The following is a 27,429-nucleotide window of genomic DNA, read 5'->3' on the forward strand; positions in this document are numbered from 1 at the left end:
TTTTTTTGAGACAGAGTCTGGCTGTGTCGCCCAGGCTGGAGTGCAGTGGCCGGATCTCACTCAGCTCACTGCAAGCTCTGCCTTCCGGGTTTACGCCATTCTCCTGCCTCAGCCTCCCGAGTAGCTGGGACTACACGCACCTGCCACCTCGCCCGGCTAGTTTTTGTATTGTTTTTTAGTAGAGACGGGGTTTCACCATGTTCGCCAGGATGGTCTCGATCACCTGACCTCGTGATCCGCCCGTCTCGGCCTCCCAAAGTGCTGGGATTACAGGCTTGAGCCACCACGCCCGGCCCCTTTTATTGTTAAAATTAAGTTTCCAGGCAAGAAACAGGGGCTCATGCCTTTAATCCTAACACTTTGTGAGGCCAAAATGGGAGGATTACTTGAGCCCAGGAGTTTGAGACCAGTCTGGACAACACAGGGAGAATCCGTCTCTGTTTTAGTTATTGTTTTAGTTATTTATTTAGTTATTTATTTATTTATGCGACAGGGTCTCACTCTGACACCCAGGCTGGAATATAGTGGTGTTGATCACAGCTCACTGTAGCCTTGACCTCCTGAGTTCAAGCAGTCCTCCCACCTCAGCCTCCCTAGTAGCTGGGACTACAGGCACATGCCACCACACCCAGATAATTTATTTTTTGTATTATTATTATTGTTATTATTATTTGAAACAGAGTCTTGTTCTGTCACCAGGCTGGAGTGCAGTGACGCAATCTCAGCTCACTGCAACCTCCTTCTCCCAGGCTCAAGTGATTCTCCTGCGTCAGCCTCCTGAGTAGCTGGGACTACAGGTGTGTGCCACCATGCCCAGCTGAATTTTGTATTTTTAGTAGAGACGGGGTTTCACCACGTTGGCCAGGATGGTCTCGATCTTTTGGCCTCATGATCCGCCCGCCTCAGCCTCCCAAAGTGCTGGGATTATAGGCGTGAGCCACTGTGCCCGACAATTTTTTGTGTTTCTTATAGAGATGGGGTTTCACCATGTTCCCCAGGTTTCTTCTATTTTTATATTAAAATATATTTTTTTAAAGAGAAAAAGTTAAATTTCCAGAAGATGAGCTATAACCAGAGTCCATTTTAATTAATGTTAATACCGCTACTGTGGAAAGAAAATGTTTAATATTTTAAGCTGAATATCTCATGTGATCAATGACTGTATACCTTATAAGAAAGACTAACGTGGCCGGGCACAGTGGCTCACACCTGTAATCCTAGCACTTTGGGAGGCCGAGGCAGGTGGATCACAAGGTCAGGAGATCAAGACCATCCTGGCTAACACAGTGAAACCCCGTCTCTACTAAAAATACAAAAAAGTAGCCGAGTGTGGTGGCACGCACCTGTAGTTCCAGCTACTCAGGAGGCTGAGACAGGAAAATCACTTGAACCTGGGAGGTGGAGGTTGCAATGAGCCAAGACTGCACTACTGTGCTCCAGCCTGGGCAACAGAGCGAGTCTCCATCTCAAAAAATAAAAATAAATAAGAAAGACTAACATTCAGGTTTAAGATTTTCGGAAGTTTGTATCTCATCTCATCCCCCATAATCATTTTATATTTGAAGTTCAGAGACAAAGATTTTAGTTCTGCACCCCAGTTGTATTCCTTTTTTTTTTTTTTTGAGACGGAGTCTCGCTCTGTTGCCCAGGCTGGGCAGTGGCTGGATCTCAGCTCACTGCAAGCTCCGCCTCCCGGGTTCACGCCATTCTCCTGCCTCAGCCTCCCGAGTGGCTGGGACTACAGGCGCCCGCCACCTCGCCCGGCTAGTTTTTTTTTTTTGTATTTTTTAGTAGAGACGGGGTTTCACCGTGTTAGCCAGGATGGTCTCGATCTCCTGACCTCGTGATCCGCCTGTCTCGGCCTCCCAAAGTGCTGGGATTACAGGCTTGAGCCACCGCGCCTGGCCTTTTTTTTTTTTTTTTTTTTGAGATGGAATCTTGCTCTGTTGCCCAGGCTGGAGTGCAGTGATGTGATCTTGGCTCACTGCAACCTCCACCTCCTGGGTTTAAGTGATTCTTGTGCCTCAGCAAGTAGCTAGGATTACAGGTGTACACCACCATGCCCATCTAAGTTTTTGCATTTTTAGGAGAGACAAGATTTTGCCATGTTGGCCAGGCTGGTCTCAAACTCCTGAGCTCAAGTGATCCGTCCATCTCGGCCTCTTAAAGTGCTGAGATTACAGGCATGAGCCATCGTGCCGGCCTCTCATGGTGTTAATCAAATCTGATTTCTGTTGTGAAGTTATTGATTTTCAGATACATTATTCAGCTGTGGCTTTTAATAATGGATCTTTTAATAATGGATGCTTGAATGACAGAGTTACAGGATTTAAAATCATCATAATAGTAAATGTTAATAGCATAGTACTCATCAAAGTTGTTCACAGAAGTTCTGCTACACGCACATACCAGTTACCCTATTCTTTTTTTTTTTTTTTTTTGAGACTGAGTCTCACTCCCTGGGATGCAGTGGCGTGATCTCAGCTCTCTGCAACCTCCACCCCCTGGGTTCAAGCAAATTATCCTGCCTCATCCTCCTGAGTAGCTGGGATTACAGGCACACTCCATCACACCCGGCTGATTTTTGTATTTTTAGCAGAGACATTGTCTCACTATGTTGGCCAGGCTGGTCTTGAACTCCTGACTTCAAGTGATCTGCCCACATCAGTCTCCCAAAGTGCTGGGATTACAGGCATGAGCCACTGTGCCTGGCCAGTTACCCTATCCTTGCATTATCAAATTCTCTCTCTAGACTGGCTTTTTGGCATATAAACATGTGCTAGTACCTCCTATCTTTAAGAACAGTCAAAGACAACAGGCTGGGCATGGTGGCTCACGTCTATAATCTAAGCACTTTGGGAGGCTGAGGCCGGTGTATCATTTGAAGCCAGGAATTCAAGACCAGCCTGGCCAACATGCCAAAACCCTGTCTCTACTATAAATACAAAAATTAGTTGTGTGTGGTGGCAGGCATCTGTAATCCCAGCTGCTCTGGAGGTCGAGGCGGGGGAATCACCTGAAGCCACAAGGTGGAGGTTGCAGTGAGCCATGATTGCACCACTGCACTCCAGCCTGAGCGATAGAGTAAAAGTCTGTCTTAAAAAAAAAAAAAGAAAAGAAAAAAAGAAAAAAACCTCCTTTGACTTACCACTTGGCGTTGCTTTGTACCCGGAATTTGTTTTAATGAGGTATGGTAAGATGACAAACATGGAGACAACTGCTCTGTTGAAAGGGAAGTTTATTACTTATAGCTCCAGAGGAGGGGGCACACCATGCCATGCAGGGCCACATGGGGAAGCACCTGGGTCAGTGGGCGACAGTGGAGGGAGGGAAAACACGGCCCAGAACTTTTAAAGTGATTTCCTCAGGAAGGAACAGGCATGGCATGGCAGGCAAGTTTGAGCAAGCTTAGGTTAGATAGTTTAAATAACTTTGGCAGGCTCTGTGCTAGAGTGGTCTCTAGTTGGTCAGTACCTGGCCCTGGGGTGATTTAGGGCTGGGAAATTATTGGCTTTGTGTGTCGGCATTAAATGAAGATGATTGGGAATGTGGGCTTTTGATTGGTTGATTTGCATATGAACGGCATGTTCTTTGGCAAGTTGTTTGCTGTCTGTAGTAATAAGCTAGTCCTGGGAAAGGCAGTCTCTCCAAGCCCCAGAATGTCAAAGCAAGATTAAAAAAAACATAATTAATAGTCCAGGCTCATGCCTATAATCCCAATACTTTGAGGGGCCAAGGTGGGAGGATCTCTTGAGTCTAGGAGTTCAAGAACAGCCTGGGCAATATAGTGAGACTTCAGCTCTGCAAAAGTATTTCTTAAAAATTAGCCAGGCGTGGTAGCACCACTTGTAGTCCCAGCTACTCAGGAGGCTGAGGAGGGAGGATTGCTTGTGTTCGAGCACAACATGGCCACTACAGTCCAGCCTGGGCAACAGAGCGAGACCCTGTCTCAAAAAGAAAAAGAAGAAAGCATGATTAACACACACCCTGTCTTTTGGCACCTGTTATGTTTGTTTGATCTCCCTTATGATAAACATCAAAGACTTTGTGATTGCTGCTTCCGCTTCCTCTTCACCTCCACATTCTCTTCCAACCTTGTTTCCCTGCTGCTGAGCTACCTATGACCTTCATGTTACTAAATCTGAATTCTCTTTATCATTTATATATTTATTTATTAGAGACAGGTTCTTGCTATGTTGCCCAGACTGGTCTTGAACTCCTGAGCTCAGGCGATCCTCCCACCTCAGCCTCCCATAGTGCTGGGATTACAGGCATGAGCTACCGCGCCCCACCTCAGATTCTCTTCTGGGTTCTTCTTCTGCTTGATCTCTCAGCAGCATTTCTCACAGGCTACTGTTCTCTCCATGAAATTCTTCTCTTGGCCGGGTGCAGTCTGGGCAACATAACGAGACCCCGTCTCTACAACAAATACAAAATGTAGCCAGGCGTGTTGGTGTGTGCCTCTTGTCCCAGCTCATTGTCTTGCCATGTTGCCCAGGCTGGTCTCAAACTCCTGACCTCCAGCCATCTGCCTGCCTCGGCCTCCCAAAGTGCTGCAATTATAGGCATGAGCCACCGATTTTACATTTCTGTAGGTCAGAAAGCCAACATGGGCACTCTGGGCTAAAATCAAGGTGTTGCCCATTGTTCCTTGCCTTTTCCAGCCCATTGAGGCCACCTGCATTCTTTGCTCGTGGTCCCCTCCTCCATGATAAAGGCCAGCAACATAGCATCTCTCCAACCCTTACATCATCAAGACTTTCTCTGCCCACATCTGGGAAAGGTTCTCTATTTTTTTTTTTTTCTTAAGACGGAGTCTCGCTCTGTCGCCTAGGCTGGACTGCAGTGGCCAGATCTCAGCTCACTGCAAGCTGCGCCTGCTGGGTTTACGCCATTCTCCTGCCTCAGCCTCCCGAGTAGCTGGGACTACAGGCGCCCGCCACCTTGCCTGGCTAGTTTTTTGTATTTTTTAGTAGAGACGGGGTTTCACCGTGTTAGCCAGGATGGTCTCGATCTGCTGACCTCATGATCCACCCGTCTCGGCCTCCCAAAGTGCTGGGATTACAGGGGTTCTCTACTTTTAAGGGTCATGTGATGACAGTAGGCCCACCCAGATAATCCAGGTTAATCTCTCCATCTCAGGGTCCTTAACCTTAATTACATTGGCAGAATTATTTTTCCCATGTTTTGTAACCATATTTAGGGTTCTGAGGATTAGCATGTGGACCCTTTTGGGAGCCATTATCCTGCCAACCACAGTTGCCATCCCAAGCGAGCAAAAACCAGAGTTGTCCCCATGACTTTCAAGGCCCTTAGAATCAATCTCCACTTGCCACTCTAGCTCTCTCCCTCACTCCTAACGCTCAGCACCCTGGTCTCAAATAGCCAGTACTGAACCCATTGTGTTCCCACAGGGCCTTTATGCTTGGCTGTTTCTTCTGCCTAAACCATACCTCTCTCCAGCCCTTTTCTTGGTTGATTTCTCCTTCTCATTCTGATCTCAGCTTTGATGTCACCTCAGAGACATGGAAATTCCAAAAAGCCTTCTAACCATCACTGTCATGTGACCCCAGTTGCCCCAAAGCAACTGCCACGGCTGATGGGTTTCTTGTTGGTGTGTATTTTTGGTGTCTCACTCCCTCCATCTTAACCGCCACGTGTGTAAAAACCTCAGCTGTCGATGTCTCTGATGTCAGAATGGTGTGTGGTACATAGTAGGTACTCAGTAAACACCTGCCAAGTGACACTGGAAGAAGATGATTGGTGCTTTTGCTTATGCACCAGGACAGGCCACTGCAGGATCCATAGCGTGAACACAGATTTCAAGTCATTGGACCTTGACATTTCATAGTTCTTTTCTTTTTCTTTGCTTTTTTTTTTTGAGACAGAGGCTCACTCTGTCACCCAGGCTGGAGTTCAGTGGCGCGATCTCGGCTCACTGCAACCTCTGCTTCCCTGGTTCAAGCAATTCTCCTGTCTCAACCTCCTGAGTAGCTGGGATTACAGGGGTACAACCAACACGCCCAGCTTTTTTGTATTTTTAGTAGAGGTGGGGTTTCATCATGTTGGCCAGGCTAGTCTCAAACTCCTGACCTCAGGCAATCCATCTGCCTCGGCCTCCCAAAGTGCTGGGATTACAGGCATGAGCCACTGCCTCTGGCTTCTTTTTTTTTTTTTTCTTTTGTCTTAATGACAAGGTCTCTTACGCTGGCTGGAGTACAGTGGCGTGTTCATAGCTCACTACAGCCGCTAACTCACGGGCTCAAGCCATCCTCCTGTCTCAGCCTCCCGAGGGACTGGGACTACAGGTATACCACCATGCCCAGCTAATTTTCAAATTTTTGAAGAGAGTGAGTCTCACCATGTTGCCCAGGCCGATCTTAAATTTCTGGGCTCAAGTGATTCTCCTGCCTTGGCCGCCCAAACTGTTGGGATTACAGACATGAGCCACTAATGCCTTGCAATAGTTTTTGATGAGTTATTTGCATTGCTTAATCTTTAACATATAATGGGAAATGTTTTGAATATTTGTATATTGCTTTATATTATTATTATTATTGTTGAGACAGAGTCTTACTCTATTGCCTAGGCTGGAGTGCAGTGGCACAGTCTTGGCTTACTACAACCTCTGCCTCCCAGGTTTAAGCAGTTCTCCTCACCCACCTGAGTAGCTGGGATTACAGGTACATGACACCATGCCTGGCTAATTTTTTTTTTTTTTTTTTTTTTTTTTGAGATGGAGTCTCACTCTGTCACTCAGGCTAGAGTACAATGGCATGATCTCGGCTCACTGCAACCTCTGCCTCCTGGGTTCAAGCAGTTCTCCTGCCTCAGCCTCCTGAGTAACTGGAATTACAGGTGTGCACCACCATGCCTGACTAATTTTTGTATTTTTAGTAGAGACAGGGTTTCACCATGATGGCCAGCCTGGTCTCGAACTCCTGACCTCAGGCAATCCGCCCACCTTGGCCTCCCAAAGTTCTGGGATTATAGGCATGAGCCACCATGCCTAGCCAATTTTTGTATTTTTAATAGAGACAGGGTTTTACCATGTTGGCCAGGCTGGTCTCAAACTCCTGACCTCAAGTGATCTGCCCGCCTCAACCTCCCAAAGTGCTGGGATTACAGGCATGAGCCACCAGGCCTGGCCTTTATGTTGATTTTGTGCAAATCAAATTCATGCAATGTGATTGTACTGCATTTTCTTAAGGCAGCTTATCTACAGTCAGAGTGGCAGACCTCTTTTGGTTTGATTTCTCAATATGGAAGATCTTTACTCTTGGGGATAAAATGATGACTGTTCTTTTCTCACACCCTCCTCTGTCACCTCCCTTTCAGAAAGCATGCTCTGGATTGCCATCGGATGAAGCCTGCTCTGTTCAGCGTGCTCTGTGAGATCAAGGAAAAGACAGGTAGGCTGTTTAGAAGACACTTCCTGGCCGGGCACGGTGGCTTATGCCTGTAATCCCAGCACTTTCAGAGGCCGAGGCGGGCAGATCACCTGAGGTCAGATTCGAGACCAGCCCAACCAACATGGAGAAACCCTGTCTCTATTAAAAATACAAAAATTAGCCAAGCGTGGTAACACATGCCTGTAATCCCAGCTACTTGGGGGGCTAAGGCAGGAGAGTCGCTTGAACCTGGGAGGCGGAGGTTACGGTGAGCCGAGATGACGCCACTGCACTCCAGCCTGGGCAACAACAGCGAAACTCTGTTACCAAAAAAAAAACCACTTCCTATGTGTGTTTAGAGCTGGGGCAGCCACACACACCTCTGATCTTGTAACTCAGCCCTGATGTGCATGGTGGGCAATTTTGCTCATCCCTTCTGTCTTGCAGAAGACCGCTAGGATGTTTTCTTTCTGCCTTATTGCCCTGGTTTCTGGTATGCACACTGATTTATTTTGTAGTTTATAACTGAGAAATACTGTTGCAAATCAGTAACAAGCAGCTGCATTCTAGGTTGAAGATCTAAGAGGTACTTAGCATTCAGTTATACAGAAAAAGCAAAAATGACAGACTTAGGGAAGTTGAATAAGAACAATTTTGTCAGCTGGGCACGATGGCTCACACCTGTAATCCCAGCACTTTGGGAGGCCGAGGCAGGTGGATCACAAAGTCAGGTGTTCAAGACCAGCCTGGCCAAGATGGTGAAACCCCGTCTCTACTAAAAATACAAAATTAGCCGGGTGTGGTGGTGCATGCCTGTAATCCCAGCTACTTGGGTGGCTGAGGCAGGAGAATCGCCTCAGGAGAATCCTGAACCTAGAAGGCGGAGGTTGCAGTGAGCCGAGATTGCGCCATTGCACTCCAGCCTGGGCAACAAGAGTAAGACTCCGTCTCAAAAAAAAAAAAAAAGAAAGAAAAGAAAAGTTGAAAAAATAGCACAGAGTTCTCATATCTCCTTCTTTGGGCTTCCTATCTCGTCAACACCTTCAGAGCCATAGTACCAATATGGAAACCAGGAAATTACGTTGAGTACGGAGCTCTTTAACTGAACTACAGACCTCATTTGGAGTTCCCCAGTTTTTGCCCTAATGCCCTTTTCTGCCCTGAATCCCACATTGTATTTAGTCATCATGTCTCTTTGGTCTCCTGTGATCTGTGACCTTGTCATCCATGAACGATGTTGACCATTTTAAGGAGAAGCGCTCAGTCATTTTGTAGAACATCTGTCAGTGCGGTTTGTCTGACGTTTCCTGTAGATTGAACCGAAGTTGTGTGTTTGTGGCCAGAGTCCCACAGAGGTGATGTGTGTGTCCTCGGCACATTGTGTCGGGGAAAACATGCTGTCAATATGTCCTGTCACTGCTACCATTGACCTTGATCACTTGGTCAAGGTTAATAACAATTTGAAAATAGCTTACAAGTGGGGCCACCAAATAAGGTATTTAAATCAATGGTCGTCTGCACAAAGGGTCACTTGATTTCTTCGAGTGAGTTGGTCTCTTGAGGTCAATTATTTGAATTTTGTGTGTCACTTCAGAGCATAGCACTTCATATATGCAGAGGCTTCTGGAAAGTGTGTGTATATGTTGTATAAAAGTGTGTTTCTTTCTGAACACTGTTTTGGTGCAAGATTGATGTGTACTTGACATATACAGTGATTGAGAACAGCAAGAGGGTCTGGATCCTGCCTCCACCTCTGGCTGCATGACCCTGGTCCTTGGCTGAACCTTGCTGTGTTCCTGGCCCTCCTCTGATTTGGGGGCAATAATAATACTTAGCTCGTGGTTACTGAGGACTGTTGAGGACTGTGTGAATTCATATATGTAAGCATGTCTCCTGCCCAGCTGTCAGAAGGGATGTGGTAACTAAATGAGAAATTCAAGTTTAAATCTACATTTAAGGTTCACCTAAATGCTATGAGGACATGATGTCCCTAACCCTCACCAGTGTGAATTTATTTTTATTTTTATTTTTTTGAGATGGAGTTTCACTCTTGTTGCCCAGGCTGGAGTGCAATGGCGCGATCTTGGTTCACTGCAAACTCCGCCTCCTGGGTTCAAGCGATTCTTTTGCCTCAGCCTCCCAAATAGCTGGGATTACAGGTGCCCGCCACCACACCCAGCTAATTTTTTGTATTTTTTATTAGGGATGGGGTTTCACCATGTTAGCAGGCTGGTCTTGAACTCCTGACCTCAGGTGATCCGCCTGCCTCTGCCTCTCAAAGTGCTGGGATTATAGGTGTGAGCCACCACACCTGGGCTTTTTTTTTTGGAGACAGGGTCTCACTCTGTCACCCAGGCTAGAGGGCAGTGACATAATCTCGGCCCACTTCAGCCTCTTGGGTGGGTGATCCTCCCACTCCATCCTCCCAAGTAGCTGGGACTACAGGTGCAAGCCAACTTGCCCAGCTAATTTTTGTATTTTTTGTAGAGAGAGAATTTTGTCATGTTGCCCAGGTTGGTCTCAAACTCCTGGCCTCCCAAAATGCTGGGATTATGTGCGTAAGCCACTGTGCCCAACCAGGCTTGTATTCTGTTCTGCCTCTGCCTGCTTCACCCAGTCCTCTAAGGAGCCCTGATTCCTTTCAGAGTAAATCTTGGCCCTTGCTGTGCTCATTGCTGTGGGGGTGTTGCTGCTCTTGGACACTCTTAGGACACAGAGCTAAGGCATATTTGTGGGTTATTACAGATGTGTGTGTACATACACACATGTGCGCACACATTCACATCTGTTCTCGTATGTCTGTATATGTTAAAAACCATGCGTTCATTACAATATCTTTATTTTTGTTTATTCATTCATTCATTCATTCATTCATTCTCACTCTCTTGCCCAGCCTGGAGTGCAGTGGTGCAATCTCAGCCTCCCAGGTTCAAGCATTTCTCCTGCCTCAGCCTCCGAGTAGCTGGGATTATGGTGTGCACCACCACGCCTGGCTAATTTTGTATTTTTAGTAGAGACAGGGTTTCATCATGTTGGCCAGACTCGTCTCAAACTCCTGACCTCAAGTGACCCGCCTGCCTCAGCCTCCCAAAGTGCTGGGATTACAGATGTGAGCCACCGCGCCCAGCTTATTTTTATTTTTGAGACAGGGTCTCGTGCTGTCACCAGGCTGGAATGCAATGGTGAAGTCACAACTCATTGCAGCCTCAACCTCCTGGGCTCAAGCAATCCTCCCACCTTGGCCTCTCAAAGGGCTGGGATTACTTGCGTGAGCCACTGCACCTGGCCCATTCCAATATCTTTAATTCTAGTTCACCACAGGGTTCCCACTATTTTTCTCTCATTCCAGGTTTGTGACTCCTTTCTCCAACAGCGAGAGCCTGCTCCTGTTGTCCTCAGTACTTTTGCTTGTGTAATCCATCTCTCACCTCCTTCACCCCCAAGTATACTTAATCCCCCAGCCAAGCAGACCCCTCTTCGTCCCCACCCCCCAGTAGACTGATGCTGCTGACAGCCTCCACGTGATCCACCCCCTTTGGTCTCCAACACCCAGTGCCAGGTCATCCTCCCTGACAGGGCCAGTTGCTGGGCTGTGATGCCCCTGGCTTCCTGCCCACCTCAGATGCCTCTCAGGGGTGTGTGAATATTTGATGACCTATCTTATCTGTTCCTTATTTAAATTGTGGGAAGCAGGTGCTATGGAAATTGAAACACAATGGTTAGGCTTTCCTGGGGAACCAGACACACAAGTTTCTTGTTAGCAGGGAACTGGTTTTAAGCAAATTTGCCCTCAACTCCCTGGCAGCACTCCCTGCTGGTGCTTCAGCATTCGTATGGTGAGCTGGACAAGCGGGGACCCTGCACCCGAACAAGCCCCAAGTCCTGTGGGCTGAGGGAAACTGCTCAGAGAGGACACGGTCAGTGTGTATCCACCCCCTGGAGACACTGGCTGTAGTCACATGTTCCTTAGTATTGTGGAATTGTGTAATGTTGGCCCATTTCACTTTTCACCTAATAAAAATAAGTCAGTGTCAGGACCACCTGCTGAGGCATGTGTACCACTAGGCACAGGCAGCCCAAGTTGTCCCCTGCTCACCCCTGACCCTGACCCCAGGAAGCAGCCTTTGGGGGCTCCCCACTGCCCACAGCGGGTGTTTAGCAATGCAACATCTGGAATTTAGTAATAATAAAAAGCTATTTTAAAAAGTACTTTTAAGGCTGGTGCCATGACTTACACCTATAATCCCAGCACTTTGGGAGGCCAAGACGGGTGGACCACCTGAGATCGGGAGTTCGAGACCAGCCTGACCAACATGGTGAAACCCCGTCTCTACTAAAAATGCAAAAATTAGCCAGGCGTGGTGGCATGTGCCTGTAATCCCAGTTACTCAGGAGGCTGAGGCAGGAGAATCGCTTGAACCCAGGAGGCGAAGGTTGCAGTGAGACAACATGTGCCACTGCACTCCAGCCTGGGCAACAGAGTGAGACCCTGTCTAAAAAAAAAGAAGTACTTTAATCAACTGTAGTGTCAGGAAGCTGTCATTCTTGACCTTCTTCCTACCAGTGAGCTGCTGGGGCTGAATGAGAAACTGGTTTTTGAGAGTGTGGGTGTTCAACCTGGGCACGCCTCTTCATAATTCCATCTGCCCCTGTGTGGGTGTGACTGCATGAGTCTGTTAGTCTCAAATTCAGCAGTTTCAGGAGGGAAAACAAGAGTTGATAACAACTGTTGCCAGTGCAGCCAAGATGTCTGTACATTTCAACCCCTGGCATGGCCCTGCCCCCCCATCCTCCTAGGCTTTGAGGGCCATGCTGAGGACATTTTTTGTTTTTAGACAGAGTTTCACTCTTGTTGCCGAGGCTGGAGTGCAATGGCGTGATCTCGGCTCACTGCAACCTCCGCCTCCCAGGTTCAAGCAATTCTCCTACCTCAGCCTCCCGAGTAGCTGGGATTACAGGCATCTGCCACCATACCCAGGTAATTGTTTGTATTTAGTAGAGAGAGGGTTTCTTTTTTTTTTTTTTTGAGATGGAGTCTCGCTCTGTCGCCCAGGCTGGAGTGCAGTGGCCGGATCTCAGCTCACTGCAAGCTTCACCTCCCGGGTTTACGCCATTCTCCTGCCTCAGCCTCCCGAGTAGCTGGGACTACAGGCGCCCACCACCTCGCCCGGCTAGTTTTTTGTATTTTTTAGTAGAGACGGGGTTTCACCGTGTTAGCCAGGATGGTCTCGATCTGCTGACCTCGTGATCCGCCCGTCTCGGCCTCCCAAAGTGCTGGGATTACAGGCTTGAGCCACCACGCCCGGCTGAGGGTTTCACCATGTTGGTCAGGCTGGTCTCCAACTCCCAACCTCAGGTGATCCGCCCACCTCAACCTCCCAAAGCACTGGGATTACAGCCATGCGCCATCACGCCCAGTGACATTTTTAATTAATTATTTATTTATTTATTTAAATTAAGACACAGAGCCTCACTGTGTTGCCCAGACTGGCCTCAAACTCCTGGGCTTAAGTGATCCTCCCACCTCAGCTTCCCCAGTGGCTGGGATCACAGGCACACACCGCCACGTCCAGGGGTCGCTGAGGACTTTTTTTTGGGGGATGAGGTCTTAGTATGTTGCCCAGATTGGCCTTGAACTCCTGAGCTCAAGTGATCCTCCTGCCTCAGCCTCCCAAGGCGTGGGGTTACAGGCATGCGCCACTGCACCTGGCCACTCACGACTTTTGTTTCCTCTAAGCTGAGTCCCAAGGCCACTGCAGGGCTCAGAGCATAGGCCACCTGGGCATTTCCTTGGAAACTAATGCTTTCTTCCCACTGACTGGCTCAAATGACTGGGAACGGGGTATGTTTTGGGGTGCAATAGGACAGGGATGAGACAGCAACTGCTCCTCCCCAAAATGCACAAGCCCGGAGCTGGGGGCTGCCTGTTCCTGAGTGTCACCTGGAGTGTTTTCAGATGTCTTTTTACATCAGAAGTGGTCAGTGAGTGCTGCGGGTCCCACCTGTGGGCCACCGGTCTTGATGTGAGGAACACCTCAGCCTTCTAGTCTCAGAGACAAGACAGGAAAGTAAACAGGATCTCAATTCTGCTCCATCTGTCCCCATCCCGTGACCAGGAATGGCCAAGTCTTAGCCCAGAGGAAACCGTTCATGGTCCTGATCCTGCACCCTGTGGTACCCACGGGCCACCTATCAAAGGGCAATCCCATGAGGCGAGGTCTTGGCGTGCTTCTGGATGTAACCCACAGTTCTCACATTGCCCTCTGGCTGAAGTCTGTAGCAGGCCTTGTAGTAAAGACCAAACTTCCACAGAGCATTTAAAGCCTGGTGGGGCAGGACATGGTGGCTCACACCTATAATCTCAGTACTTTGGAAGGCCGAGGTGGGAGGATCGCTGGAGCCCAGGAGTATGAGACCAGCCTGGGCAACACAGTAAGACCCCATCTCTACAACAACAACAACAAAAAGATTAAGTCTGGTGGGTATTGATGGAGCCTGGGCAGGCAGCTCGGGCCTTCCTCGAGTTGTTCCCCAGAGCCCTGCACAGCCTGGGGCAGACCCTGTTTCTCCTGTTTTACAGATGGGCAGTGGGAAGCTCTAAGAGACAGGGGCCTCCCCAGGGCACACCAGTCACCCACAGCCAGGCTGCATGCTGCACCCCCATATGCTGTCCTCACTTGTGAAAGGGACCCAGGGCCTCTCCCTCATGGCCTGCGCTCATGGGCCCCACACACCCACCTGTGTCATCTGAACAATGACCATTCCTGGCCAGCGCAGGGTCTAGGATGCGCTATGTTCTCAGGGTCTGTCCTGGTGCCTTTGTTTTTGTTGAATGAAGAACTGTTGTTGGTGACTGATACATATTAACTGAAATCCCTTTCATCCAGTTCCCCTTATGATGTTCAGAAGATTCAGTGTCTGGGGGCCTGACTTAGAACACAGGGCTTATCACTCACAGCAGCCTGAAAAGAAAGTGGTCCTCCGTGTAAACCTGGCATCACTGGATGCACTGCCAGCACTCCCTGGCGAACCCAAGGAATGGCCTGTCGGAGGTATGCAGGCAGGTGCCTCAAAGCTTATCTCCTGGGGTCAGCTTCATCGCACCACAGTGCCTGGGCGCTCCTGCCCTGAGTTGGTCTCCGAAGGCCAAGGACATCCTCAACGTATGCATTTCCTCCCAAACCCTCCTTCCCAGAAACAGCTGTCTTCCTCGGTGTCTGGAGGAGCTGTTCTGAGGAGAACAAAATAAACCCTTATTAGTTGCAGAGCTTTGAATTTAGCTGGGAGGACCAGATACTGGCCACAGTCCCTTTGCTGAGATGCTGGGACTAGGTATCTTGCAGAATTCAAAAGCATTGGATTTAAGATTTGTCACGTTGGCCAGGTACAGTAGCTCACGCCTGTAATCCCAGCACTTTGGGAGGCTGAGGCAGGCTGATCATCTGAGGTCAAGAGTTCAAGACCAGCCTGGCCAATATGGTGACCCACCCCCACCCCTCTCTCACCCACCCATCTCTACTGAAAATACAAAAACTAGTCGGGCATGGTGGCAGGTGCCTGTAATCCTAGCTACATGGGAGGCTGAGGCAGAAGAATCACTTGAACCCAGGATGTGAGGGTTTACAGTGAGCTGAGATCATACCTCTGTACCCCAGCCTGGGTGACAGAGTGAGACTCTGCCTCTAAAAAAAATAAAAATAAAAAATAAAGTTTGTCACATCGATGTTCCCAGTGAGGACTCAGGTGTGGCCTGAATTCACACAGTGGTGTTTGGCACCAGAGCAGGGACAGCCTGGCACATTGGAATGGCTCAGGCTTTACCTCCACGTGAGCATGAGTGACAGCTTGTGTGAAAACTTCGGATCTTAGATCTTGAGCGGGCAGGCAGCTTCAAGACAGCGTGCTGAGCCCCAGAGGCCCCTTGCAGACCCACCCGGCCATCCCATCCTGGGCGGTTCTCAAAAGGGGGCCTGCTTTGCCTTCTCTACCCTGTGACTGTGTCTCTGGGGAACGAGAAGTTTCTCAGCCAGGCCTGTTGTGCTGCAGGAATTCTTGCTGTGCCATAGGAGTGCACAGAGCCCCGTTCAGAGGAGCAAATGTAAATAATGCATAACATCAGGGAATGCCTTTTTGTCTTCCTGACTGATGATTGGCCTTGCTAGTAGTTGGCAGGCATAAGCCATTCTCATTCTCTCCCTTCCTCATCAGCTAGTCAGGTCTGTTACAATTACAGAATGGGGTTCTGTAGGTTCAGCCAGGAAGCTGTGGTGTCATGGTGCTCATGGGGGTTCCTTGGTCCCAGCAGTCACCCTAAGACCCACGAGTCACCTATCTGGAACTGAGATCCTTTTTCTAATTAGCTGTACCCTGGGGCTGAGTCCCATGTACATTTCTTTAGGGTTCTTCTGGGAGTAGACCCCCAGGAGCTGGGGGACTTATTCTCCAGGTTGATTAGAGTGTCCTTTCCTCCCCTCAGTCTCAGGGTAACTCACGAATCGAGCCCCTGAGTCTGATCAGCCAGGTGGCTCCAGACACTCACCGCAGGGCTGTTTACATTTGAATTAATTAAAACCAAATGCAATTAACCAGTGCATTCCTCAGCCACACCAGCGACATTTCAAGTCTCAGCAGCCACACAGGGCTGGTGCCTCCTATAATAGACAGATCTAGAACATTCCATCATTGCCAAAGTATCTGTCTGTTGGACAGACAAATGGATCAGTATATATAAATATACAGATTAAGGAATCTGAAAACAACCTGATGTCCATGATAACTAGAAAAATAAAACGTGTGTCCAGGTGCCGTGGCTCATACTTGTAATTCCAGTATTTTGGGAGGCCGAGGTGGGTGGATCACTTGAGGTCAGGGGTTCGAGACCAGCCTGGCCAACATGGTGAAACCCCATCTCTACTAAAAATATAAAAATTAGCCAAGCGTGGTGGCATATACCCATAATCCCAGCTATTCAGGAGGCTGAGGCATGAGAATCACTTGCACCTGGGAGGCGGAGGTTGCAGTGAGCTGAGATTGAGCCACTTCTCTCTAGCCTGGGTGACAAAGCAAAACTCTGTCTCAAAAAAAAGAAAGAAAACAAAACGTGGTCCATCCATCCAATGGCGTATTATTCAGCCGTAGAGAGGAATGAAGTATCGGCACAGGCTACAACGTGGATGCACCTCGAAAACATGATGCTTGGTAGGAGAAGCCAGATGCGAAATGTCACATCACGTGCTGTGTGATTTCATCCATATGAAGAGTCCAGATCAGGCAAATCCATAGAGACAGGAAGACTCGTGGTTGTCCCGGGGCTAGGGAGAGGGAGTAGAGAGTGACTGCTCATCGAGGCAGGGTATCTTTAGGGAGGATGAGAATGTTAGCTAGTGGTGGTGGTCGTACAACCTTGGGAATAAACTAAAAACCACTGAATTATTCACTTGAAGCAGGTGAATTTTATGGCATGTTAATTATATCTCAGTAAAGCTCACCTCAAGGACTGAGGGTCTTTGCTAGGGGCAGTATCTAAAACAGTGTGCCTGTAGCTTAAGGCCTTAGTGCACACGCACATTCTTGTGAATTAGCACTTTTTTGCTGCCTTTTAGAGCTTAACCATTGACGGAAACTGTCTTGTGTACTTGCAGTTTTCTGGTTTGTTTTCTGACCTCTGAATCCTTTCCTGGAAGAACAGCATCAAGAAAGCACAGGGCAGATCTGTGGTTCATCTCTGCCCTGTTGTGGGCTTGGCACACCATAGATACTGAGATACTGGGGAACTTCTTTTTTCCTTTTTTCTTTTGAGATGGAGTCTCGCTCTGTCGCCTAGGCTGGAGTGCAATGGCACAATCTCAGCTCACTGCAACCTTCACTTCCCGGGTTCAAGCAAGTCTCCTGCCTCAGCCTCCCAAGTAGCTAGGATTACAGGTGCCCACCACCACGCCCAGCTAATTTTTGTATTTTTAATAGAGACGAGATTTCACCATGTTGGCCAGGCTGGTCTCAAACTCCTGACCTCAGGTGATCCACCTGCCTCGGCCTCCCAAAGTGCTGGGATTACAGGCAGGAGCAAGTATGAGCCACTGTGCCCAACCAGAATTTTTTTTTCTTTCTTTCTTTTTCTTTGTCTTTTTTTTTTTTTCTTTGACGGAGTCTCACTCAGTCGCCCAGGCTGGAGTGCAGTGGTGTGATCTCGGCTCACTGCAAACTCTGCCTCCTGGGTTCACGCCATTCTCCTGCCTCCGCCTCCCGTGTAGCTGGGACTACAGGCGCCGGCCATCACACACCACTAATTTTTGGTATTTTTAGTAAAGACGGCGTTTCACCGTGTTAGCCAGGATGGTCTGGATCTCCTGACCTCGTGATCCGCCCACCTCAGCCTCCTAAAGTGCTGGGATTACAGGCGTGAGCCACTGCTCCCGGCCTACTGTTTTAACACTTGTACTGGTGTCATGTTATTTTCATTCTGAGAAATTGGAAACTCTTTCTGTTGCTATTATATTAATAAAGTTGGTATTTATTTTCTGGTAGTCAAAAAACAAAATTTAGCTGGACGGGGTGGCAGGTGCCTGTTTTTCTTTTCTTTTTTTTTGTTTAGTGGAGTCTCACTCTGTCACCCAGGCTGGAGTGCAGTGGCGCCATCTCGGCTCACTGTAACCTCCACCTCCTGGGTTCAAGCGATTCTCCTGCCTCAGCCTCCTGAGTAGCTGGGACTACAGGTGCGTGCCACCACGCCCGGCTAATTTTCTGTATTTTTAGTAGAGACAGGGTTTTAATGTGTTAGTCACGATGGTCCTGATCTCCTGACTTCGTGATCCATCCACTTCAGCCTCCCAAAGTGCTGGGATTACAGGCATGAACCATTGTGCCCGGCCAAGTGCTGTTTTTCTTAGCTGTGGCCCTTAAATGTTTGCAACTCCTCACAGGGGCCTTGTTTTTCCAGATGTGCTGCCTGGCACATCTGAAAAAATACATATTACAATGTTTTACTGTCTTCCTTTTGCCCTGTTACCACATGCAAGGACAGTAACAGAAAAACAAGCCTAAACCGCATATCATTTTTATTCAGCATCAGCAGTTCATATAATTGTTTATTTGTTTATTTTGTGAGACAGAGTCTTGCTCTGTCACCCAGGCTGGAGTACAGTGGCGTGATCATGGCTCAATGCATTCTTGACTTCCCAGGTTCAGGTGATCCTCCCACCTCAGCCTCTCAAGTAGCTGAGACTACAGATACAAGCCACCTTGTCTGGCTAATTTTTGTATTTCTTGTGGATGGGGGTCTTGCTATGTTGCCCAGGCTGGTCTTGAACTCCTGGGCTTAAGTGATCCTCCCATCTCAGCCCCTCAAAGTGCTAGAATTACAGGCATGAACCACCACACGCTCGGCCTATTTATTTTTTAAATGTACAAAACAGTAGGAACTTTTTTAAAAAATCACCTAATAGTTTATTTCAGAACTGCAGAGTTTTAATTAACAAACATGTAAACATATGGAAATGAAATTAATTTGCATATTTGGTTGTGGTTCCAGCATCTTCATTTCTCACATGTCCGTGTGAAAAGACCACCAAACAGGCTTCGTGTGAGCAACATGGCAGTTTATTTCACCTAGGTGCAGGTGGGCTGAGTCCGAAAAAGGAGTCAGCAAAGCGTGATGGGATTATCATTAGTTCTTATAGGTTTGGATAGGCGGTGGAGTTAGGAGCAATGTTTTGCAGACAGGGGTGGATCTCACAAAGTACATTCTCAAGGGTGGGGAGAATTACAAAGAACCTTCTTCAGGGTGGAGGACATTACAAAGTACATTGATCAGTTAGGGTGGGGAAGAAACAAATGACAATGGTGGAATGTCATCAGTTAAGTCTATTTTCATTTCTTTTGTGGATCCTCAGTGGCTTCAGGCTATCTGGATGTTTACGTGCAGGTCACAAGGGATATGATGGCTTAGCTTGGGCTCAGAGGCCTGACACTTCAGTTGTGACTGGTTGTGATGTATTTTTAATTAGAGATGATGGACATTATGCCTAGTGTGATAATCACTCAGTTGGGTGAAAATCTAGTGTGTGGCAGCCACTATTTCAGAAACTGATGAGTGTTTGTTAAGGGTTATTCTTTTTGAAGTCCTGTGGATCTGAGAAACTTCCATGACTTAAGGATTTATCTAGAATGTTACTTTTTTTTTTGAGATAGAGTCTCGCTCTGTCACCCAGGCTGGAGTATAGTGGCGTGATCTTGACTCACCTCAATCTCTGCCTCCCAGGTTCAAGAGATTCTCCTGCCTTAGCCTCCCAAGTAGCTGGGATTACAGGTGTGCACTACCACACCCAACTAATTTTATATTTTTAGTAGAGATGGGGTTTCGCCATGTTGGCCAGACTGGTCTGTCTCAGAGAACAGAACAAAGCCTGTTCTAGCGCCTGTCCTAGAATGTTACTTAAATGGACTAACCTGTGGGATGTGGCCTAAAAGGTAAAGCCAGGCAGTTCTCAATACAAACAGTCTGGGTTCCAGAAGTCTCCTTGTTTAGAGTTAAGGAGTAACCTCAGTGCCCATGATGCCCAGGAAACCATAAAATAAAACAGCCCTTGGGCCGGGAGGTGTCTCACGCCTGTAATCCCAGCCCTTTGGGAGGCCACGGGGGACGGTTCACGAGGTCAGGAGCTCGAGACCAGCCTGGCCAACATAGTGAAACCCCATCTCTACTAAAAATACAAAAATTAGCCAGGCATGGTGGCCTGTAGTCCCATCTACTCAGGAGGCTGAGGCAGGAAAATTGCTTGAACCCTGGAGGTGGAGGTTGCAGTGAGCCGAGATTGTGCCACTGCACTCCAGCTTGAGCAACAGAGTGAGACTTCATCTCAAAAAAAAAATAAATAAATAAATAAATTTAAAAAAAGTAAAAAAACAGCCCTTGGTTGTGTCAGACCACACCTTGAGGTCTGTTGGGGGCAGTGTGGAGGTTAGGGGGAGTTGTCCGTTACATCCATGACTCTCTGGGTGGCTCCAGCTGTAGGGACACCCTTCAGCCTATGAGTGGGTCACATCTTCTTCGTCATGCCGTGCTGCCTGCCGGTCTGTCCCCCTCCCGAGTTTCTGGTCTCCTTGACTAGACCTTGCTGGTCTGAGCCAAGGAGGGACCTCCCTGCCTCCCTGTGTCTGATTTGAAGCAGTGGCTCTAAAATATCTCCAGGAAGACTGGGGTTTGCTGTGGGGTTTGAGGATATGCCCATTATCAGGTTAAGGAAGGTTCTTTCTATTCTTTGATTTGCCTAAAGTTTTTATTTTTTTGAATCAGAGTCTCATTCTGTCACCCAGATTGGAGTGCAGTGGCACAATCTTGGCTCACTGCAACCTCCACCTCTTGGGTGCAAGCAATTCTTGAGCCTCTACCTCCTGAGTAGCTGGGATTATAGGTGCGTGCCACCACACCCAGCTAATTTTTCTTTCTTTTTTTTTTTTTTTTTTTGAGACAAAGTTTCACTCTTGTTGCCCAGGTTGTAGTGCAATGCCATGATCTCGGCTCACAACCTCCACCTCCTGGGTTCAAGCGATTCTCCTGCCTCAGCCCCCCAAGTAGCTGGGTTTACAGGTGTGTGCTACCACGCCCAGCTAATTTTGTATTTTTAGTAGAGATGGGGTTTCTCCATGTTGGTCAGGCTGGTCTCCAACTCCTGACCTCAGGTGATCCGCCCGCCTTGACCTTCCAAAGTGGTGGGTTTACAGGCGTGAGTCACCATGCCCAGGTAATTTTTCTATTTTTAGTAGAGATGGGGTTTCACTATGTTGGCCAGGCTGGTCTGGAACTCCTGACCTCAGGTGATCCCCCCAACCCCAGCCTCCTAAAGTGCTGGAATTAGGGCATGAACCACCATGCCTGGCCAGGTTTGCCCAAGGGTTTTAATTGATTTTGTTAATTTTCTGTATCTTTCTCTTGGCGGGGAAGGGGGTCTTGCTTTGTGGATCTGACTGGAGTACAGTGGCACAGTCACAGCTCACTGCAGCTTCAACCTCCGGGGCTCAAGCGATCTTCCTGTCTCAGCTTTCTGAGTAGCTGGGATTACAGGTGTGTGCCACCACACCTGACTCATTTTTTAAAAATTTTTGTAGAGATGGGGTCTTGCTATGTTGCCCAGGTTGGTCTCAAACTCCTGAACTAAAGTGATCTTCCCACCTCAGCCTCCCAAAATGCTGGGATTACAGGTGTGAGCCACTGCACCTGGCCTTTCTGCATCTTTGTTTTGTTTGGTTTGGTTTGGCTTGGTTTTTTTGAGACGGAGTCTTGCTCTGTTGCCCAGGCTTGAGTGCAATGGTGCAATCTCGGCTCACTGCAACCTCCACCTCCCGGGTTCAAGCTATTCTCACGTCTCAGCCTCCCGAGTAGCTAGGATCACAGGCGCCCGCCACCATGCCCAGCTAATTTTTCTGTTTTTAGTAAAGATGGGGTTTCACCATGTTGGTCAGGTTGGTCTCCAACTCCAGACCTCAGGTGATCCACCCGCCTCAGCCTCCCAAAGTGTTGGGATTACAGGCGTGAGCCACAGCGCCTGGCTTTTTTTTGTTTGTTTTTGAGACAGAGTCTCTCCCTGTCACCCAGGCTGGAGTGCAGTAGCGTGATCTAAGCTTACTGCAAGCTCTGCCTCCCGGGTTCAAGCAATTCTCCTGCCTAAGCCTCCTGAGTAGCTGGCATTACAGATGTCCACCACCATGCCTGGCTAATTTTTGTATTTTTAGTAGAGACGGGGTTTCACCATGTTAGCCAGGCTGGTCTCGAATTCCTGACTTCGTGATCCACCTGCCTCGGCCTCCCAAAGTGCTAGGATTACAGGCGTGAGCCACCACGCCTGGCCTTCTGTATCTTTGAAGCTATGGCTTTTCTCCTTTCAGTTACGGCAGTGATTTACATTTATTTTCATGTACATTTCTTTACATTCATTTTCATTTACATTGATGATATACACTGGTAGACTTTTTTTTTTTTCTTTTTTTTTTTGAGAGGGAGTCTCGCTCTGTTGCCCAGGCTGGAGTGCAGTGGCCGGATCTCAGCTCACTGGAAGCTCCGCCTCCCGGGTTTACGCCATTCTCCTGCCTCAGCTTCCGGAGTAGCTGGGACTATAGGCGCCCGCCACCTCGCCCGGCTAGTTTTTTGTATTTTTTAGTAGAGACGGGGTTTCACCATGTTAGCCAGGATGGTCTCGATCTCCTGACCTCGTGATCCGCCCGTCTCGGCCTCCCAAAGTGCTGGGATTACAGGCTTGAGCCACCGCGCCCGGCCTACACTGGTAGACTTTGAAAGCGCCTGTGTGCAGAGATAATTCCTCTTGGTTATGATTTATTTATACACACACAGATACGGCCGACTTCAGTTTGATTGTCTATTTAGCCATTTCAGTCCTATTACACGAACGAGACTGGGCTATTATTTTCTCCCTCAACTCTGTCTTAAGTTGGTAGCAAAGTTCTCCAAACAATGATTGGGTGGCTTTTCCTAGTTCTGTTCTCTGAGGCAGTTTGTTGGAGAAAGGGATCCTTCCTTCTTTGAGAGCCTGGTAGCACCTGTCTATAAAATGGCCCAGTGCCCTTCATATGTGGGCAGGGAAGGGTTTCTTAGCACAAGCTCCTGTTTTCTGAGCATTATTTTGTGAGGTCGGGCATGGGATGTTTCCAGGTGAGCAGGGCAGTTCCAGACTCAGGTAGTAGAGACAGCCATGCACCCTCAGGGCCACAGAGTAGAGAGATGGGGCCAGCAGAAGGGAGGGACAGCTTCTGGGGACATGTGTGAGCCAGGACCTGACTGATGGGACACATCCGCTTTCTTTTTTTTTGAGACGCAGTCTCACTGTCACCCAGCCTGGAATGCAATGGCACGATCTCGGCTTACTGCAATCTCTGCCTCCTGGGTTCAGGTTCAAGCGATTCTCCTGCCTCAGCCTCCTGAGTTCTGGGACTACAGGTGCCTGCCACCATGCCCTGCTAACTTTTTTTTTTTTTTTTAATTTTTTGTAGAGAAGGGGTTTCACCATGTTGGTCAGGCTGGTCTCAAACTCCTGACCTCATGATCCGCCTGCTTCGGTCTCCCAAAGTGCTGGGATTACAGGCATGAGCCACTGTGCCCAGCCCACCTCCGCTTTCTTACTGGGAAAGAGCTCATGACTCGGGCCTGAGCTTGGTGTTCCCGGAGCCCTGGTGAAACAGGAGTGTTCCCTTCTCCCCCTTGTAGGGCGTGCGACAGGGGTGTGGCAGCTCAAACTCCTAGTGGGGAGCATGCAGTGAGGTAGGTGGGGGAAGCGTGGGCTCCAACCCCATAGCAGCAGCTCAGTGCCTAGGGTTGTGTTTCCAGCTCCCAAAGCCCCAGTGGGCGTGCATTACAGTGTGCTCTTTCAGCTTAGCTGTCCCTGTCTGCAGGTCGCTTGTGTTAATCAGCTCAGTTAGACCCTCTGCCTTATCTCAAGGATAAAGGGCTTTCTGGATTCTGGGGTTCTTGCCTTAGTGTACTGGAAAAATCGGATCACATGTGGTCTTGGGGAACGAGTACAAGGTTTTATTGAGTGGTGTAGGTAGCTCTCAGCAGATAGATGGGGAGCCCAAAGCGGGTTGGATTGGGAAGGTGGTCTTGCCCTGGAGTTGGGCTGCTCAGCGACTGGGCTCTCCTGGACTTCCCTCGGTGTCCACATCGTTCCGCCTTCAATGGCCCGCCAGCGTCTATTGGTGTGTTCTGCTAGTGTGTTCCTCTCGACGTCCAGCTGCTTGTGTGTGTCTGCTTAAGGTCTCAGGCTTATTTGGGCACAAGATGGGGGGTGTGGCAGGCCAAAAGGCAACTTTTTGGCCACGAAAACAGAAATGCTTGTTCTCACTTAGGTCCGAGGGTGGAGCCCTTGCCAGGGACCCTGCCCTTCTCTACCCAGCACTTCCCTGCCCCACTCCCATATCACTGGGAAGCTAGATTGGAGCTTAGAAGTGAGAGGAGCCAGCAGCAGCAGGGTTTGGGGGGTGGGAGGAGGTACCAGGAGCAAATGAGGCCAGATCCCAAAGGTAGGGGGCCTTGGGTTCTCATGGAAGAGTCCTGCTGGCCTTCTGCCTTCACAGTGTTGGGCTCCCCAACCTCCTGCTGGGGCTACCCCATGATGTTCTTCACATCCCAGGGCACTCTCCTTGGCCAATAACCTTGTCCAGTCCCTCAGCTCCCAAAACCAATGGCAGCACTGCATGGCCTGGGTTCCCGCAGCCTTCCTGACACCCCTGGGCTGGCATTCTTGGGGTTAGACAGGCCTGCTTCCCACCGAACAGGTCTCTCAAAGCGAGTAGGTCGCTCCTCCTGCAGCGTGGTCTTTGTCTCCCCTTCCTTGTTTGGTGTCCTGGCGTTTTTTCCACTAGAAGCGCTGGAGTGGGCGCTCTGCCCTGTGTCATCACCTGGACACAGGAACGCAGAACGCTGGCTCTTTCCAGGTGGCTGTGCCACTGCCACCCGAAAGACAGTAATGACACAGAGGGGAAGCAGGCATCCTGCAGACGTGTGCGAGGAAATAGGTTTACTCTCAATTCTGAACTGTTCCACCCCAGCTCTTATGGGCCCTGAGAGTTTGGATCTGGGACTGGGGTGGTTCAGAGGCTCATCGGAGCTTCAAGCAGCAGCTCAGGCTCAGCCTTCAGGGCCCTCCAGCCTCAGGCAGGGTTTTGGCCACCCCAGCATGGTGGCCATGTAAAAAAGAAGCAAGATGAACTACTGGGAAAAAGAAAGGAAAAATAAAACAGACATACAAGTCAGTAAGGCCAAAAGCTGTGTTAAATTCAGTAGACGTCAAATTACTCTGTCAAATTGCAATACATTTCCACGTGTGGATGCTGGTGTCTATGCTGGCCTCGCTGTAGACAGGTGACCAGTGTGGGCTGGCCCAGAGGACAGATCACCTTTCTAGGAGTCCCACTCTAAACAAGGTAAAATCCAGCCGGGTGTAGTGGTCCATGCCTGTAATCCTAGCACTTTGGGAGGCCAAGGCCGGAGGATCATTTGAATCCAGGAGTTCAAGACCAGCCTGGGCAACATGGCAAAACCTCATCTCCACAAAAAAATATAAAAATTAACTGGGCAGGGTGGTGCATGCCTGTAGCCCCAGCTACTTGGGAGGCTGAGCCGGGAGGATCACTTGCGCCCGGGAAGTCAAGGCTGCAGTGAGCTGAGATTGTGTCACTGCACTCCTGCCTGAGTGACCTTCCCAATAGCTGGTGTTTTCTCTTTTAAGCAGTTGGAGTCTAAGTACAGAAGGTTATTTATCACCTGCCTCCCCTATCCCTGTCCTCCAATATCAGAGGCCTTCTTTAGGGAGGAAACACCCTCACAACATGAAAGTGACTCCTTGCCAGAATTCCTTGTAGAACTTATTTCCTTATTACTTTTGGCTCTTTGACTACAAGATAAGCTGGAGCTGATGGAAGTTGAGCTCTCATTCTGAAAATCGAGACAGGAAAGTTAACCTCAGCCCAGGTCCCAGTTACCACACTGGGTCCCACCGGCAGAGCTGTGGCCAGTGGCCCCATTCTTTCCAAGGGCCACTGCTCAGGAGGCCAGTAGCATAGGAGATCCTGGTAGCAGCAAGACCCTGGTTCTTACCCCCCCCAGGACAAGCAGCAGCTACTTGTCATCCTCAAAGCTCAGGCCCAGCACTTAGTAGGTGCTCAGGAAGTGACTGAAAAAGCCTTGAAAGGTTTCTAGGAAGCAGGAAGTCCCGGCTGGGCGCGGTGGCTCAAGCCTGTAATCCCAGCACTTTGGGAGGCCGAGACGGGCGGATCACGAGGTCAGGAGATCGAGACCATCCTGGCTAATACGGTGAAACCCCGTCTTTACTAAAAAATACAAAAAACTAGCCGGGCGAGGTGGCGGGCTCCTGTAGTCCCAGCTACTCAGGAGGCTGAGGCAGGAGAATGGCGTAAACCCGGGAGGCGGAGCTTGCAGTGAGCTGAGATCCGGCCACTGCACTCCAGCCTGGGCGACAGAGCGAGACTCCCTCTCAAAAAAAAAGCAGGAAGTCCCCATGTTTTCTCCTTAATGTCAGTTTTCACCTGTGCAGAGTCACTGGCACTGTCAGTTCCAGACTTGGTGGGTGGACCCAAGGGCAGGTGGACGTGCGTGTCTGCGCCTGCGCCTGTGTGATCGGAGCAAGCTGTGACTATGGGTGCCCACTGCGACTCAGGTCGGCACACTAAGCTTGGGTTCTCTGTCACCAAAGGACTCCTCAGAGAGAGGTTTGGCTGCCTCTCACCAGGCGTCAACCCTCTGTCTGTTTCAGATTCCACAGTTTAATCCTTCTCCAATGCTCATTCCGGTTGTGGATGCTGGGGGGAGATGGGGAGGAGGCTCGGCCTCCACGATCGATTGATTGGCACAGGAGGCCCTGCCTCTGCTTTTGAGGGGCCAGCTTCTTGCTGATTTTAGACAGCAGGGAAGGCGTGAGGTGAGTGTTTTGCTTAGTCCCACACCCAGGTGCGCTCCGTGCTGGGCCTGTGGTTCTATGTAATTCCATCCAGTCAGGTGCCTGCAGCAGCTCCATTCACAGAGATGGTTCCCACTTGCTATGGGAAGGAGGCAGGAGCATACCCCGCTGCCAAGTGAGAGCACTGCTGAGTGGGTGAGGGGGCAGGTGAGCAGCTTGGGGAAGTCAGGGCAAAGGAGGGTCCCCTCTGAGCCTTCTGCTTTTCCTCACATCTTTGTTCCTGAGGAGAAAAATTAAAGCAACGTGGGGTTATGTTCCTTTCTTAATCTACTCAGGCCACCCTAACAAAATGCCACAGACTGGGTGGTTTACAAAGTAGAAACTTGGCTGGGCGCAGTGGCTCAAGCCTGTAATCCCAGCACTTTGGGAGGCCGAGACGGGTGGATCACGAGGTCAGGAGATCGAGACCATCCGGGCTAACACGGTGAAACTCCGTCTCTACTAAAAAATACAAAAAACTAGCCGGGCGAGGTGGCGGGCGCCTGTGGTCCCAGCTGCTCCGGAGGCTGAGGCAGGAGAATGGCGTAAACCCGGGAGGCGGAGCTTGCAGTGAGCTG

At 49.2% G+C, this 27,429-nt stretch overlaps 1 protein-coding gene across 2 annotated transcripts in view; it reads left to right on the plus strand.

Moving 5' to 3' along the window:
• Nucleotides 1–27,429, plus strand: part of PBX4 (PBX homeobox 4) — a 61,564-nt gene that overhangs the window by 12,650 nt on the left and 21,485 nt on the right. For both annotated transcript variants that reach the window (XR_001881583.1, XM_017852707.1), the window contains exon 2: nucleotides 7,339–7,412. Coding sequence is in view for 1 of the 2 variants with exons in the window: in XM_017852707.1 (XP_017708196.1) it covers nucleotides 7,339–7,412 (74 nt within the window). In the remaining variant the exon portion in view is untranslated. The remainder of the gene's footprint in view (nucleotides 1–7,338; nucleotides 7,413–27,429) is intronic.

This window comes from Rhinopithecus bieti, unplaced genomic scaffold, assembly GCF_001698545.2.
Source record: "Rhinopithecus bieti isolate Rb0 unplaced genomic scaffold, ASM169854v2 scaffold_34968, whole genome shotgun sequence".
NCBI classification, from domain to species: Eukaryota; Metazoa; Chordata; class Mammalia; order Primates; family Cercopithecidae; genus Rhinopithecus; species Rhinopithecus bieti.